General features: G+C 37.3%; 1 protein-coding gene across 1 annotated transcript in view; it reads right to left on the reverse strand.

Moving 5' to 3' along the window:
• Positions 1-18,307, reverse strand: part of GRIN2B (glutamate ionotropic receptor NMDA type subunit 2B) — a 1,340,574-nt gene that overhangs the window by 264,225 nt on the left and 1,058,042 nt on the right. The window contains exon 10 of the mRNA XM_044086874.1: positions 9,253-9,491. Within this exon, the coding sequence (XP_043942809.1) occupies positions 9,253-9,491 (239 nt within the window). The remainder of the gene's footprint in view (positions 1-9,252; positions 9,492-18,307) is intronic.

Here is an 18,307-nt window from a genome sequence, read left to right on the forward strand (position 1 = left end):
ATAAGTCCCACACTCCTTCAATACAAGATAGTTCATACATTGTGCAAACCAGAGCCCAGCAAACTCTCATTCTTCCAACCCTTCCATTTTTATTTGGACAACTGTTTTCCGTTCACTTATGTAAAGTAAATGCATTGTTCATTCACTGAGCTGGCCTTTTTATATGTTTTGTAAGTATGTACATAAATTCCAGACCATCTCCTATGTGGTTTTGTAGGACTGTATTAAAATATATTTTAATCTTTTTAAAATATTTTCAGTGTTTTTATGCTTTTGATAGTGTAGTTAATGTTACATTCACATTTTTAGTAATGTAATTTTGGGTTGCTTTGTAAGTGAAATTTTAATTTTGGATATATTTTGCTGCTAGTTGCATTTTATGAGTGTGTCGTATGTCATTTTTAGTCAAGTCAAATTTAATTTCTACTGGGTTGATTTGTCTAGTAGTTGTTTTTGGTTGGGTGATAGCTATTTTTTGTTTATGCAGTATGCACCTTTTTTTTTTTTTTTTTACTTCTGGTCAGTGGGAATGAGGTCCAGTAACATGAGTGGCCAGAAAGACTGATGATGCATGTAGAATGGTTGTTAATTAGATGATGATGATGTGATATAACCGTAGTGATGATAAATAAAAATATATTCAATCTGCCATATAAGTATATTTATCCCATCTCTTTGTAAATGTGCATTGTTAGGATAGATAGATAGATAGATAGATAGATAGATAGATAGATAGATAGATAGATGGATGGATGGATGGATGGATGGATAGATAGATAGATAGATAAATAGATAGATAGATAGATTGATAGATAGATAGATAGATAGATAGATAGATAGATAGATAGATAGATAGATAAATGCATTGCACATCTCTGTGTATACATAACTTACAGAAACAACTGTGTCTGTATGCATGTGTGTGCTGTGTGTTGTAGTGTTATCAGTCACTATGTATATCGTTTTTGCTACTTGAGTCATAGTACTGCAGGCATAAGTGTACAAAACTGAGTATTTGCTGAAAACTGATACTCCACTTACACTTGCATAACACAGAAGTTCATTGCTTTAGACCTATATGAGATAAAGTAACTTTTTATTCACCTTATTCTAGAAGTTCTAAAAAAAAAAAGAAAAGAAAAAAGAAAAAAAGAAGGAAAGATTAAGTTTCTGTTCTTTAGTATGTAAATTCAACCTGAAGATAATGCCAGACAGCAAACAAATGCTAATGATTGCATACTTTACTATGAAGAAGTCCCAAGAAAGACTATTATGTCATGAAAAATGTGTCATAAACATTCATATGTCTACATGTTAATGTAATGTACGAGTGCCATGTGAAAACACCTCCCTTCTGCTAGGTGGCTATTTAATAGCACTCCAATTTTCACTGGAGTCAGTACAGCAGATCTCTGCGAACAATATGTTAGCTAAAATTAAAAAGGATTTTGGCTTAAGAAATTTCATCATAATGACACTTTTCTTCTAGTTGAGGGTCTGCTAGCCTAGGCACATCTGTAGATTTGTCTGGATAAAAATTTGCAATCCAGTAAATGTAAGACTTATAAGGTGGCCAGAAACTCATCTGTTTTATCATTGTCCTTAAGTAAAAAATTATGAAACATTTACAAAAGAAAGATGAGAACAGCTTTTTGAAGCATAAACAACAGAAAATGAAGGAATGTGATACGGGCAGTCTAACACAATGAAATAGATAAAATAATTAAAAAGCAAAAAAGTGTGTTGTTTCTTTTATCACACTGATTCTTGATATTAATGACCTTATGATGGAATTTTGTAGAAACTTTTGTAGATGCACCACGACCGACTCAATGTTTGCAGTGAGACAGATAATTGAGAGGACGATAGAGATGAGGAAAGAGTCCAAGTGTGCATCCCTAGACTTGTTGAAAGTATATGACGAGGTGCAAAGCAAACTGATTTGGGTAGTCCTGTGGTGGTTTGAAGTCCCAGAAGCATTGGTAGAATTAGTGCAGGATATGTGCAAGGATCCAGTGACACAAGTGCGAACAGTGTTTAGACTCACAGATGAGTTCCCAGTGGGATTTGGTGTGCATCAGGGTTCAGCTCTGAGCAAATTGCTGTTTGTACTGGTGATGGACTACATTAGCAAACAGGTCAGAGGGGCAAGATCAACAAAGCTGCTGTATGCAGATGATGTGGTATTACAGGCAGACTCTGAGCAAGAACTTCAGCAAAGGGTGGGGAATGGATTGCAAAACTGAAGGGACATGGGATGAAAATGAGTAAAGATAAGACAATTGCAATGTCAGCAAATGGTGGAAATTGGAAGAAGCTGAAAACTGAGATAAAAGAGAAAATAATGGAACAGGTTAACAGTTTCAGGTATCTGGGAGGGGTGGTTGAGGAGAAGGGAAGTCTGAATGAGGAGGTCAAAACTAGAATCAGTGGAGCTGCAGTCAACTGCCATAGAGTGCCAGGTGTAGTATGTCATAGAAGAATGTCAAAGAAGCTGAAAAGTAAGGTGAACAAGACAGTGGTGCAACCAGTACTGCCATGTGGTGTAGAAACCTGGGCAGTAAAGGCAGAGTAGCTGAGGAAGCTAGAGGTGATGGAAATGAAGTGCCTGAGATGGGTGGTAGGATCTACCCTGTGGGACAGATGAAGAAATGATGACATAAGAGTAGCAGCCAAAATAGCTCCAATTGCAGAAAAGATCAAATAGAACACATTACAGTGGTTTGGGTATGTGTAGAAAAGCAGAAGAAACTCTGATAAAGAAGATTTGGAAAACAGGAGGAAAGCATGATGAAATGAGGTTATCCAGCAATGCGGTGGATGGATTGTGTGATAGAAGATATGCAACAGTTAGGCATGAGTGTTGAAGAAACCAGGAGTGTGGCATTGAATCAAGAGAAATGACAAAAGTTAACACAACACTTCGACCTATGTAGAACATGGGAAAAGGGAGTTGATGATGTTGATTTTGTAGATAACAGATATTTTTTTGCAAGATAAAAATGACATATTCTATTGTAAGGAGTCTTGTAATGTTTATCAGATGATTCTTCATCTAAATGTGATAGACACTGTGAACTGCAAGAAAACTTAACAGCCATTCAGATTATGAAAAATAACAGTGTCCCAATATGGATAGTTCAACTGGTGAAGGGTACAGATCGATAGCAATATCACTCCTTTCACATTTTTACATCTGAAATATGAGCTGTGCTTCTCATAGCAGTTAGTCATATTTAAGAATTTGTATGCTATCATTTACTTGCCTGTGGCTAAGAATGATCCTCCCTTTTGTGTCTGTTACTCAATGCCACTTCCATAGATAGACTTTAAGTTTCTTGCTGCTATCCTTGTAGTATGCCCTTTGATGTCTTTGGGAAATACTATGCATGCAGCTTTTACAGTCTTTTTTCACTTACCAAGTATAGGAGTGAAGATGTGTATAATAAGGTCAGTGTTGAGGAAGGGCTATCCAGACTGTGTCTTTGGCTGATGATTTTCCCATATTGTTTGTTCTGATCCCTCTCAGTCATAAATGACTGCAGGAATAGTATATTTCTGCTTAATTAACTCCAAGTTGATATAATTCTCTACTGTCATTTCAGTTATTGCCCCAGTCTGAGCACAGCCATGTTTGCACTTCTGCAAAAGCTAATAGCTGAGTAGTAATAATTTTGGTCGGAAGAATATTTCACGAATTCAAAGGTATCACTATATAAATATATGTGATACTTTATAAAGCTCAGTTAAAGTCAGAGGAATACTTCAAGAATTCAAGGGGATTGCCATACAAATACATCTGATATTTTGTAAAGCTCAGTTAAACTACATATGTGTGCAGTCACAAATGGCCATTCACACAAAAGGAGGTTTTGTCAGCACAGAAAATAAATGTAAAGCTTGACTTTTAGAATAATTTCCAAACAATCTGGTAGCTTGTAAAGATGGACTACAGATCTTATATGTTGTGAACAAGGCTGAAGAGAAAATTTTAACTGATGGAAATGTTTGCTTTCAGAGCAAGCAATGTGCTTTTTTAGTTCTATGCCTGGTTATGCTGCTTTTCTATGAGGAGTTTGTTTTCTATACAAATAGATACATAGATTGATTGGCACAAAAAGCACTCAGTTATTTTATTGCTATGTTCACTTAGCAGAGCTTACTGGAGTGCATTTGTTTTTATTAGAAGATGTCACTGGATGTATTTCTCATTTCATTATATATGAATATATGGCTTGGCACAGTGTCCTCTTATCTCTGCTTTCCTGGTTATTTTTCAGTTTTCTCTTCTTAATGATATATGCCTTAATAAATGAAATGTAATTTTTTTAGTGTTGTTATGGTTTTGCTGACTTCGGGAGAAAACTGAGCCTCGTTCTCCATACTAATTTCTATTTGTGTTATTCATGACATCTGATAACTTCAAATTGTAATGGTTACAGATTCTGCTGGAGATAATGATATGAACTGTATATTAATTTTTATCACCTTTGTTGCTCATGATAAGTAAAACTTGACTGATTTTTCATCTCTTATGAAATGCCTTTTTGTATATTTGAAAATGAATAAAATTATTTGCTGACAACATTTTGGAAAGTATAATACACACATCTAACTCTGAAGCACTATCTTAAAAATCAGAGAAAAAATTTTACAGATTTCAGCTGTTTAACAATTATTGCACGTTCATAAATAGTAACTGTATTTTTATAAATTGTACAAAAAAAAATCCAGATTTTTGGGTACACAAAAGAATAAACTGTCCTGGGTCAAGGAAAAAAGGCATTTGGCAGCTTTTTGTTATGTTTACTGGATAAAAGTTATTATGTTCAAAAGTGTTTCAAGACAATGTTAACACATTACGTTACAATAAAAGGTTTGGGCAAAGTGTACATTAATTAACTGTGAAGGTATCAGCAGCAGTATTGCACCCTTATTTTTTATATATTTCCTTTGTAAGCTTAATGGCAGTTTCTTAAAGCACCTAATAATAAAAGCACACATAAATGAACATGTGGAAGCTTTAACAGGCTACAACAGGGATGCATTGTTAGCCCCTTGCTGTTTACTGTTATCTTGGACTCTTTAATGAGAGATATTACAGATTAATTAGCCCCACTTGGGGTTTAGATTACATCAATAAATCTTTAAGGGCTTTTAATTATGTAGTGTCCTTAACTGTTTGTAGAAAAAAACAAGCAGTGGCTTCATTATTCCATTAAATACCTGATGACTTCAAAAATAAGAATTGGTGTTAGATATGAAAACAATCCCAAGGACATATGTTATAAATTACATATAATGTATAGTATAGTGACAATTCTTTGTATTAAGCATAAATTCTTATGTGGAAATAGAACATTTTCTCTTCTGCTTACCTAGTACAACATACAGAAAATTGGTCTACATAAGGACATATAAGAGCATTCTTCTGATCATTTATTATAAAAATGTATTCTTATATTTAAATGCAGTTATCCATTGTCAGATTCATGTAGTTAGATTTATTTAGCTTTTTGGGGGGAGGGCAGGTTTAATCCATTTGACTGACAAGAGACTTGCATTTGCCTGCTTGTATAAGAAAGGGGAGGTATTATGTTGCTAGTCTCAGTGATGATAGGGTCAGTCATTATGGAGAATTCCAAGTAGTCTATTAAGAATAAACTGGATTTATTGTATTCTAAATTGTGACTGTGGAACTGGATTATGTAAATGGATTTTCTGGTAGTAACCCAGTGTCTGAAGTGTGGCATACACACTGTCCTAATAGTGAACTGGAACAGACTTCAGTGTGATACCATCCTGGAGTAAATGATCTGCCCCACCCATTCTTGTATATGAGCTTCTCTATGTTCCAACTAGTCTGATAAAGCTATTAAAAAGGAACTCATAAGTAATTCATCTGTCAGTGAGCAGGTAAGAGCCTAATCAGTCCTGATTCTTCTCTGCCAGTGCCCTGGCTATCAGACTACGAGTTATCACAGAGAGTCTTCTTATATAACACTAGTCTTCTGCCACAATTGGCTGTTACTTCATGAAGATTGAATAATTAGCTGTAGCACTACCAGTGCTGGTGTTGTTTATTTTTAAAGCTAGTTTGCAAAATAGATATGCATAGCCAGCCTTAGGCATAGGCCAACTAGGTGTCTGTCTGGGGCACCACACTACCAGGGGTGCTTTTCCAGTATTTATTTGTTTATTTTTGTAGTAAAGAAATGTTTTTTTTAATATGTTGAAGGAATACAGGGAAAAAAAAGTAAGACAAATTGTAAGAAAAAGGAAGACAAAAGTAATCTGGATGGTGTAGGTAGACCAGGATGAGAGCATCAAGTGATGTGGGGTGGGCACTGTGCTGCCCTTTTGCCTAGGGCACCAGTTGAACAAAGGCCAGCCCTGAAGATATGATATCATTTTCAACCAATGATCAACTTTAAGCTCATATAGGAACAGAACTGGTTTAAGTTTTGATTAAGAAATATATTTCCATTATTGTGGACCCTGTGATGGCCCTGAAAGCAATTACCTATTTTCTTTTCCATTTTCTTTATTTTCTGGGGAAAATGATTGAAATAGTTGATGATTAAATGAACATATAAAGTTTATACATCTGAGTGTGTTAATAACCAGTTAAAGAAGTTTTATTAGAGCTGAGGTTTTAAACTGTAATCATATTACATTTTTAATTATTTTTGTCACTGACCTTGATATAAAGGGAGGAACATTTAATATGTTTATCAGATATTGTCATGGAATTGATTACACCCAATACATACCAATTTAGGAACTCTTCTGTTCTTGTGCAGTTAGGGCATTGCAATGTATTTGTTTTTGGCAAATAAATACTAGAAAATATAAGAAAAGTTTATTAACTGAAATAATGGAAATTTTAACTAGAAAAAGAACATATGCTACATTCTGGTGATGGAAGCAAAGTGCATAACAGTATTGAGCTTTTTCTGACATCTAGGAGCACAGTAAGATTATAGTAGGCATTTACTGTAATGACATGAAAGGATATTTGTTAGTAGTATCTCTTCACTGAGAAATGCTGGATACATAATGCCTGGCACAGCTTCATTTGCACCTAATTTATATTATGGACAAAAGCAAAGCATCAAGGCATAGTATATTAGCTATTATACAATGACTGGCCATTAACATTCAAAAATGAGCACCCTAATTAGTCAGCTCAGCCAGCATGCCCATTGTAAATTGAATATTTACCACTAGAAAAAAGTCTGGTCGCCCAGACTTTCTTCTGTTAATATATGCTGCGAAAACTCTGTTTTTTTTTTTTTTTTTTTTTTTTTTTTAAATAAACTTTCAAAACCTATAGAATTCAAAGGAATGAGATGGACAGGACAGAGAAAACTAAAAAGATAATCAGGTACATTATGTAAAACTAGAGAAACATACCCGATTATCCTTTTATTTTCCCTGTCCCATCTTTCCTGTATGTTGAAAGTCTCCTGATTTCTTTTTTTTTTTAATTAAAAAAAAAAAAAGCAACAGAGCTCTTCCTTTCTTTCTTGCTTGCTTCCTTTACACAATACTGATGTACTGAAGCATGGGAAGGAAAGTCCCATATGCATGCACAGCACATCAGGAAAGCCCCAGGATGCCTGGGGAAAAATGAGAAAGAGCAGCACAGCGCCATTATACAAGGACATTATTTAAGAAAAGTAACTAATTTTTTTCTTAAATAATGCCATTGCATAATAGCAGTAACTCACGACTAGGTGTGGGTAATGCTGTATTTACCCACGGGTGGCTTTGTTTGGTCACTTGGGCTTTGCCCTTGTGACCAAAACACGCCACCCATGGGTAAATCCAGCATTACCCAAACCCAGCCGTAGGTTATATAATATTTTAAGGCTGAATAATCTAGAGGAAAAGCAATAATGATGTCCTTTAATATAATTAATGTGTTTAGAATACTGATGATAAACGTCAAAGATAAGTTTAGATTAGCCTCTTGTTACATGGCAGAGTAAGAGAAAGAAAAATAGAAATAAATGTGTTTTTTCCAACAGAGTTATGAACAAGTCAAATGCGGATTTTTTTTTTTTACAGTATGCAACTACTTCTCCAAACAAGAAAGACTTTTGTCAGTGGGTTTACAGTTTACCGGGGTGGAAAAAGGAACAGTTAAATAAATGTATGCTTTGGTGCATGCAGCTGAACAGAAATAATATTTCTACTTCTAACCATTTCTGTCCTTTACAATACTGGCAGTTGTCCTAGGCAATAACAGAATAAGTTTGTTGTTCAGATACAAGAAAGAGACCTTCCTGCATTTTTTTTTTTTTGCAAAAGTTATTATTATAGGGATAAGTGGTGAGGTTTCAGCCATGAGTGACTTGGTGGACACTAATCCAGGCTTGAAAGGTGAATATTTTGTGAATCAGAACAAACCAGCAACTTGGAAATATAATTTGAAATAATGAATAGCTTTTTACACAAATATAAAAAGAGATGCTATCATGCAACAGCCAAAAACTCTGGTAGTGTTCAACTATGTCAGCTATGCGGACAAGAAGAGACTTTTCCAGTAAAAGTCAGAAGTGGAAATCTTTATGCATATCATTTTTACTGTTAACACTTCTTCAGTCCAGTCCACAATGGTCCTAATATGTGGTACGGATAGGACAACAAAAAGTAATGTGTGTGTGTCTACACATAAATTCACAAGTGAATTTCCATACAGTTTGTCTATCAGGAAGAGCACATGACCTAATGTAGAAACAGATAGTTACTTTTGCAGTAGCTTGACTGGCAGGCAGTCACTGAACTGTGCAACAATCCACACAAATATTATTAAGGCAGATGATCTGTGATTGATGAAATACCCACTGCTTTGTCACAGACAGTTGTTAGCATCCTCTATTTCTGGTTCATACTGTCCTGCAGAGAAAACCTGCCAGCTTTTTTGAAAAAATCTGTATTGCAGGTAGTACTAAGTATGTTAAAATTAAAATACATTTAATATTACAAAAACAAATGCACCATATTATTTGGCAGAAAAATGCTCACAATGTAACTTGCATTTCCTGCATACACTTTGAGAGCAAACTTCTTCCATCTGTTAGTGTCTTCATTAAATCAAGTGCATGCATGACACAGCTTTATGAGGCCATCTCTATGTGGCATTTCCAAAGAACAGCAAAATACAGTATTACACCAAATGGATTCTGTAGTATTAATAATACAACTTTACCAGACAATAAAAAGTAAAAAAGTATGCTTTCTTACCCTACTGACAGAGAAGACGACCCCAGGCTTTCCTGAACATATGCCCATGAAACAGTGTCGGAATTGCCAGAAGAAGAGATGCTCAAAGATGAAGGTAATGAGGCTCAGTGCCATGGCAGCACCCAACATGTAGAAAACACCTGCCATATTATCTATATCCAGCTGGCTGCTCATGACCTCGTTCTTCTCATTGTGGCAAATACCAGTTAGCCACAAGGCTTCCAGTTCTTCCATGTCACCTAGGATGAGAAGGAGAATCCTAAATGTTTTTCTGACAGAATGGCTGTTTTTCTAGAACATCAAGCTATAATGACAACATGTTTGTGAAAGTAAAACCTGTTTATTTCCCCTGGATGTTGACTGGCAAAATGACCTCCACACAAGAGCATAACTGATCAAGATAGTCTGCATCAAGTTCATAATGAAACATGCAGTCCATGGTGATCTAGATCACTGGTTGTTTCAGTATGATAGCTCAAAAATTCCATAATCTGCAGCACTTTTAGTCATTTAAAAACATTTGTGATAACGAAATAAGAATGAAAATATAATAATGGGTTAACTGTTCTTGTTCATACTGGAATGTCTTGAAAGCATTCATTGTTTGTGCAAAACATACTAAATGGGGTTGCATAAATGCATTTTGAAAAAGCAGAAGAAATGTTCCAAAGTTGTGTAAACTGATGATTTTGTCCTTCCCATTTTTCTACTTTAGTATTCATTGTACTGCATCTGTAACAAACTGAGAAAGTTCTAATCCTAATCATGTCATCATGGCTATCAAAATCTCATCTTATACTGAACCCTTCTAAAACCAAACTAATGCTGTTTCTCCCCACTAAATCACATGATCCCTGTACCACTTTCCAACTTCACTCATCCAACAATACCTTAATATCAGCTGTATCCCACACAAAATTATTAGGCGTCATTATTGATAATAACCTAAAATTTGATGTTCACTTAGCACAGACCATCAAGAAAACTCATACTAGACTAGGTTCTCTATATAAAATTAAGTCTTTTCTAACAAATATCACAAGAAAAGACATAGCCAAAGCACATTGTCTCTCTTTACTCCTATATGCATCCCCAATCGTTACAAACCTAAGTAAGACAAGTCTAACAAAACTGGAGACCTGTTAACAGTAAAAGTGCTAGACCACACTGAACACATCACTGCTGTGCGTTACAGCAACTGCATTGGCTTGAATTACCCCACCAACTAGCATACACTCAACTCTCTTTTGCTCATCAACTCATATACTAACCTGATAAAATGTCTGCCCTTCATCTCATGCTTCATCCCTACAATAAGAATAATAAGAAAAAGAACCTCCGATCCTTCTCCATATCTCTGTTTCATGTCACTAAATCCTTAAATAGAGCTGGTGACTCTCTCTATTCAAACTATATTGCCAAAAAATGGAATTCTATCCCTCAGGCCATTCTAACTACACCATACACTTCTCATTTCAAAAAACTACTGAAAGATTATCTAGGCAGATACTGGATCTGTTCATGCTCTAGTCCTGGCAGAGAACTTCCTCTGGCTCTTTATCTTTCTTCCTTACTTTCCCCACTGTCTCAGCTTCCTTTTTACTTTTTCTCCCTCCACATGCTCTGAATCTTTCTTATTGATTCTTATTCCCTCCTTCTCTCTCCCTTTTATTTCCCTTTGTGTCTTTAGCTTTCTTCCCTTCTCTCTTCACTATCACCTCTATCCCCCCTAACTCTTCTCACTTCTCCTATTAATCCTACTTCTCTGTCTACCTTTTATCCCCTCTAGCTTATCCCCCTTTTCTCAGAACCCTCATTGTCACATACAGTAGATGTAACTTATTCTTCTACTTCGTACATACAGTTGATTCATTATTTACATGTTGAACTAATATATACAGCTTATACTTCTTTTCTCTGGCTCTACATTTCATATCTCCAGCCTCTGACTACTATGTGTCACAAAAACAAATCTCTGTATAAAAAAGTTCCTTATTTTGCTCTATAATTTGTGTCTCTTGTAAACACTCTTTTGTTAGTGTCTTTCTGGCAATGGGTTTCTTTGTAAAACTTTCTAAATTTTGTTCTCTGTTAAATTTTTTGTCTTTGTAAAATTCTCTAAAAATTATATTCTCTCCACGTATTGTTCTTTATAAATGTTCTTTGTAACAATATTTTTTTCTGGAGATTTTCTTTCCGGGCCTCCTTTGAAAATGGGTTATCACCCAGTCGGACTATCCCAGTAAACAAAAGTAAATAAATAAATGCATAAAAGAAAACTAAATAGTGATGTTCATCATGTTGATCACTGTTGCAGTGTCCTAAGCTGTATGGGTTGTATCCTGCATAGCATATGACAGATGGGTATCTTCCAAAGCTTTAGGGCACCTTCCAAGCACCCAAACCATTAGGCATCTCAAAATGAGCTGATTAAAAGACAAGTTTGGACACCAAGCCCTTCAGAGCTTTCCTGCTGCTGAAGACCTTGCTCCTCTGCCAGCTTCCAAGGAATGAAAGTTGGATTCTAACGTTCCATTTCTGGGCAGACAAGTTTCCTTTGGAGGAAAATACCCATCACCTTCCAAGTACTTTATTTTTAGGAAAGTATATTTCAGCTATATGTGTTTTCTTGACTGTCATGCGACTTAATGGGAATGCACATTTTGTTTCTGACCATTTAAAGGTTTGCTAAAACATTCTACAACATTTTTTCCTGTGGAGAAATTGTGTTTAAATTAATGTTGGGGGTTGATAAAGTGCATTAGAGTGACTTTTACTGTGTTTTAACTGGAAATGTTACTTTTAACTACTTTTTAAATTTTTCCGTCTTGTGCTGCCTAACTTCCCTGGGAAAGAAGCATAATTTTTGGATTGACCATGGACAAAAACTACTGGCCACTGTTGTCAGCCTTGGAAGAAAGGGAAGGGAAGAGAAGGTGACTCTCCTTAGCCAGAATGTTATGCCTGCATAGGTGCCGGAAGCTGTTGAAGACTGGGGAGACAGAGGGCAAGAGGGGCACTTAGTGATTTAAAAAGGGTAAATTTTTTTAAGGTATTTACCAACATTACAGGCGCATCAGCTTACTGCGGTGGTGGTGCTGCGGTAGCATTATCGCCTCACAGATAGACATTGTCCTGTTTAATTCTCAGCTAGAGCGTCTTCTGTGTGGAGACATGCGTGAATGGGCGTACCTTCGTTGAAAGTTGTGCGTCAGAGCTGGCAACTCGGAACGTAAAAATCTACTGCCAATCATTAGCGGACCGGAGTTCCACTGTGGCGACCCCTAACCGGGAAAAGCTGAAAGACACAACAACAGGCACATCAGCTTGATGCAAGATAAGTTTCATTAAGGATAATTGCACATACATTTCTTACAGAATTAGAAATTAAGCCAACCTGTGTTGATATGAGTTGGCATGTGTTAAAGAAGCAATGGCAGTCCTGTTAAATCAAGCATGCCATTCTGAAGTATGTTACTCTTTTCTGTACAACTTATCAGTGGATAGGAATTAGCTGACAAAAGTACTTGATGCAGTACTTGACCTACATAGAGAGAACTGCAATAGCTTTGTAAGCAGGGGTGCAATGGATCTATTTCCGACCACAGTACTGACCACATACCGTACACTTTATATTGTGCAGCTGTAAATATGCAAGCTGTAGTACTGCTAAAGTTGGTGCATTTCCTACTTCATAATGAAGTTTACAGTGGGCTGTCAGGACTATGGTCGGAAACAGGCAAACACAAAGTCCCATCTTGTATTCTACTTGGCATGCAGTAACAAAAGTGGGGGAAAATACTGTGTTTCTGAGTTTGGAGTCTAAGAAGCAATAATGAAATAAAACACAGCAAGCTTGTAAACAAGGCAGCCATCATATATTGAGGTAAAAAGTGTCTCAGCAGAACTGCAAAACTGTTGGTAGGATAATACTATATCATACAAACTAGAAATGCAAATAAGAGGATTACATCTACATATCACTTACCAGAACTGCAAAACAAGTACTCCACTTATTACATCAGGTTGGATTATACAGCTGGCAGTAATGGACTTCACAACATAGTATTGTATCATCTCAGAAGTTCAGCACTGATGCTTTCACACAGATTTCACAGCACTAAATAAAAGCATTTATTAGCATAATAGACATTCAGGGCAGTCAAATTCTATATAATAAATGGAGCAGCATTTTCAGTGCAAAGTGGCATCATACTGATATACTTTTCAATTAATGTTTCTTAATCTGCACCCACCATTTCCATGCCATACATCTTGGCCAAATCTTACTATAGCACAATTAAACTATGGCAGTAACAAGCTACACAGTAAACACTTTAGGGTATACTTATTTATTCTTTGTGAAGTAGGTAAGGGGAATGGTTCAAACAACTCTTTTTAACCATGACCTGAGGTCACATAGTGAGTCTAATAGAATGGTAGACAATGAAATATCATAACAAAATAAGAGGGTCCTCTTCTGTTTGGTATCTACTTCTCTGAAGTCCAGGCCAACACAAAGGGTCTCTGGCTGACAAAGTTCGCAGAAATTGCAAGTTGAGAGCTATTATCAACTCCGCCAAGTGATGTAGACATCCTACAGAAAGGACTCACTAAGACCAACGACTAGTGTCAGCATCATGGCCTTAAGCTCAATGCCAAAAAATGTGTCGTCATCCCCTTTGGAAAAAACCCAGTTCCCATGAATTACCACATCGATGGTAGTCCACTGAACAAAGAAGGCTTTATAAGAGATATGGGAAAACAGGTTGACAGCAGCCTCTCTTTTGACCACCACATTGCCACTGTGGTCATAAAGTCATTCTATGTGGCACATCTCAGTACTAAGGGTTTTGCATCCAGGAAGAAAGAGGTCATTGTCTCCCTCTACTCTTCCCTCATTAGGCCAGTCATCGAGTACAATGCCCCATTTGGCATGTACTTCACTACACACTTGCAAAAACTGGAGAGGCCGCAAAAGTACCTCACAAAGAGGATCCTATGCCATAAACACTTGTCCTATATGGACAGACTCAAAAATCTCCAACTATTCTCTGTCTCATATCGCCTACTTAGAAACGATCTCTGCTTGACATACAAAGCCATGTCTGATCCAGCTCTGTTAGAAATGCTACATCTAGAGAAATCTCAACCCTCCACAGCACATGCTCCAGTGACCGCAACCTCATTACCACAATCAACAGAATGTGCTGAAAGGACAGGTTCATAACCCAGAGACTGCCCTTGCTATGCAATAGACTTCCCATACATCTCAAACAGAGCATCTCACTGGCCCTCTTCAAGAGAAACCTTGATGAGTGGATGGGAAATAGAAAGTTCATCCTGGGGATCACTCCAATGGCTGTACTTGACAGAAGCACTGGGAGCTAAGGTCGGGTGGCACGATGTCAGGGTATTCCTATGGGCTAGGTTTGTAAAGGCTCCAGGGCCATTAGCCTAGTACACACCTATGAACCTATGAAACTATAAAAGACTAAACACTACAAAACTGTATGAAAATATAGGCTACAAAACAGGGACTATAGTATGGTGTAAATTAAATTAATGTATCAAGGATGATTTGGCATATTGAAAGAAAGCAACAGTTGTATACAGGGTATTTACAATTTACAGTGAGTCAAATGTTGTACCCAAGTGAAACTGTTTAAAACATTATACCGAAGTGAAGGTATTTAAATACAATTTGCAGCAAGTCGAACAGTACTGTATCTTGCTGTTTTAAAATTAGTGGCTCTCCACTGAGACAGCTAAAGCTTAATTACCCTCAAAGGCAATAAACAATTCTGCTCAGAGCTCATTGTAAATGGAGCTACTTATACTGAGATAGAAGATATAGCAAGCCTACTGACCAACAAATTCAGCTACTGCTTTACCCTTCTTTCCCACTCAACTTTCTCTCAGGAAATATAAAATATAACTCTTCCTGCTCTCAACAGGGAACAGGTCCTTAATGCTCTCTCTAAGGCCAAAAACACTGAATCAATGTGCCCAGACAATATCACAGGATGCCTTCTAAACAGTGTGGAACATAACCTATCAGACCCTCTGTAACTGATATTTGACTATAGCCTCCAAACAGGTTTCGTGCCTCATGAATGGAGGATAGCAACAGTCATTCCCTCTGCACAAAGGTGGGCCATCTACAGACCCTGGAAACTACAGACACAAGTCTCACTAGTCTTATATGCAAAACCATGGAAAGAATTATCATGAAAATGATACATAATGAGATAGTAAACCTCCAGACACTAGACTCAACTCAGTTTGGTTTCACCAAGGTCAGGTTAAATCAACTCAAATGGTGGAGTTCTTCGAAAAGATCACCAAAGCAATGAGTAAGGGCAAAATGGTTCACACTGCCAACCTTGATCTGGCCAAAGCACTGGAAGCAATACCCCACTTGGGCATTGTTAACAAAAAATTCAAGAGGTTAGGTACAGACCCATATGTCACCTAGTGGATAGGTAACTGGCTCACAGACAGGAACACTGAATCAGTGGGCCCAGACAATATCTCAGGATGCCTTCTAAACAGTATGAAACATGACCTATCAAACCCTCTGGAATTGATATTTAACTATAGTCTCCAAACAGGTTTCGTACCTCATGAATGGAGAACAGCAACAGTCATCCCTCTCCACAAAGGTGGGCTATCTACAGACCCTCGAAACTACAGATACAAGTCTCACTAGTCTTGAATGCAAAACCATGGAAAGAATTATCATTGAAATGATCAATAATGATATAATAAACCTCCAGACACTGGACTCAACCCAGTTTGGTTTTATCAAGGTCAGGTTAAGTCAACTCAAGTGGTGGAGATCTTTGACAAGGTCACCAAAGCAATAGGTAAGAGCAAAATGATTCACACTGCCAGCCATGACCTGGCCAAAGCACTGGAAGTAATACCCCACTTGGGCATTGGTGACAAATTCAAGAGGTTAGGTACAAACCAATTTATCACCCAGTGGATAGGTAACTAGCTCACAGACAGGACCCAGGAAGTTAGAATTGGGGAGGCCACCTCAACAAAGAGGCCAGTCACAAATAGAGTCCCTCAAGGATTGGTCATTGGACCACTCCTTTTTGACATTCACTTCTCTGAAGTCAAAGCCAGTGTCAGTAGTCTCTGGCTGACTAAATTAGCAGATGATTGCAAATTAGGAGCTGTCATTGAATCCCACACTTACATAAATGTACTCCAGAAAGGGCTGACACAGACAAACAACCAGTGTCAGAGCCACGGACGAACACTAAATGCCAAGAAATGCATAAAAGTATCCTTTAAGAAGTCATCCACCCTTGCTAACTATCATATTGACACACCCCTTAGAGTTGACCCAGTACTCAGGGACCTAGGGGCAATCATAGACAGTAATATAGCCTTTGACCATCCATCACGTGTCTACAGTAGTGAGGAAATCAGTCAAAACAGCACTACATGTTAATTTGTATTACTTGCTGCACACTGTACTCATTCAATTGTTTCAGGAAGATGAACTGTATGTGTTAGCAGTGAACTAAAACAGGTTACTTTGCAACTTCCCAAAAAAGTGAAGTCTCCGTTCATTTCTCTGCACAAACTCCTTCAAAATTTCAGTACACTTCAGCTTGTCAGTCATTTCTTTGTGGATGTGCAGAAGCTTTAGATGATAGTACCTTTTCTCTGTCACAGTAGACCTTAAATATGAGTTTATCTGCGTTGGGTAGAAAATGTCCTTTCCTCAGTTACTGTACTCAGTGGTACAAGGAGGTAAATTTGCAGTAGCTTTAATACTTCAGTATGCAGCATTTGCTGTTAGCAGTCCTTGTCCAGCAAACCATTAATTATAGTGTCAATAGAGTGTACATTTGTCACCTCTGGGAACACCTGCTGTATAAGTCCTGGGAGCAGCTGCAGCTGTGCAGTCAAACTATTAATGTTTATGTCTTCACCTCCATACATTCTCTCAACTTGAGGTGGAATAGCAAATGCAGTGGTATTGGCTGCTTGAAGCAGCATATCCTCCATGGAAGACAGTAAGGTGTATATTTCCTGATCAAAACGACGGCCGAGTTCAGAAAAGCATGCATTGATACACTCAAAGTACATTTGATGGTACCAGTCTTTAGCAGAATCATGGTAGTGATGAGGTGCAGTACCATCCTGTAAACTTGCTGAGACTGTGTGCTTTCTAGGAAGCTTTAGCTCTGTAACAATCTGTATTTGCTGAGCTCTGTCCTTGATGGTGTCAAACACTTGATCAAAGTTATTATGCTGTCTTCGCAATTTTAACTTGAGGTTATTTATACTAATCATTGTAGTTTGTGCCATTAGTGTTTTTGCTTGTAACATACTTACTACTTGTTCTGATACACTAAATATGTTATAGGAAACAGTAAGTCCAAAGTATGTTATAAACTTGGTCATCATCGTTAACAACCCTCTGGCTTTACTTTGTACATCATAATTCCTGTCATGTTGAAGGTCTTGTAAAGTGTCACACAGTCTTTTATATTTGGCTAAAATATCCTTAATGCTCTTTGCTTTAGCTGTCCATCTTTTTGGACAAAGTAAATGCAGTCCTATCATACTATATGAATTGTCATCTCCTGATACTTCTTCTTTCGGCTGCTCCCGTTAGGGGTCGCTACAGTGGATTATCTGTTTCCATTTCTTCCTGTCCTCTGCATCTTGCTCTGTCACACCAACCACCTGCATGTCCTTTCTCATCACATCCATAAACCTTATCTTAGACCTTCCTCTTTTCCTGTTACCTAGCAGCTTCATCCTTAGCATCTTTTTCCCAATATACTCTGCATCCCTCCTCAGCACATGTCCAAACCAACGTAATCTTGCCTCTCTGGCATTGTCTCCAAACCTTCTAACCTGGACAGACCCTCTAATATACTTATTCCTAATCCTGTCCACCCTCGTCACACCCAGTGCAAATCTTAACATATTTAACTCTACCACTTCCAGCTCTGACTCCTGCCTTTTTGTCAATGCCACTATCTCCAATCCATATAACATAGTTGGTCTTACTACCCTCTTG

The sequence above is a fragment of the Protopterus annectens genome, chromosome 1.part1 (genome assembly GCF_019279795.1).
Source record: "Protopterus annectens isolate FY-2018-M chromosome 1.part1, PAN1.0, whole genome shotgun sequence".
Lineage (NCBI taxonomy): Eukaryota > Metazoa > Chordata > Ceratodontiformes > Protopteridae > Protopterus > Protopterus annectens.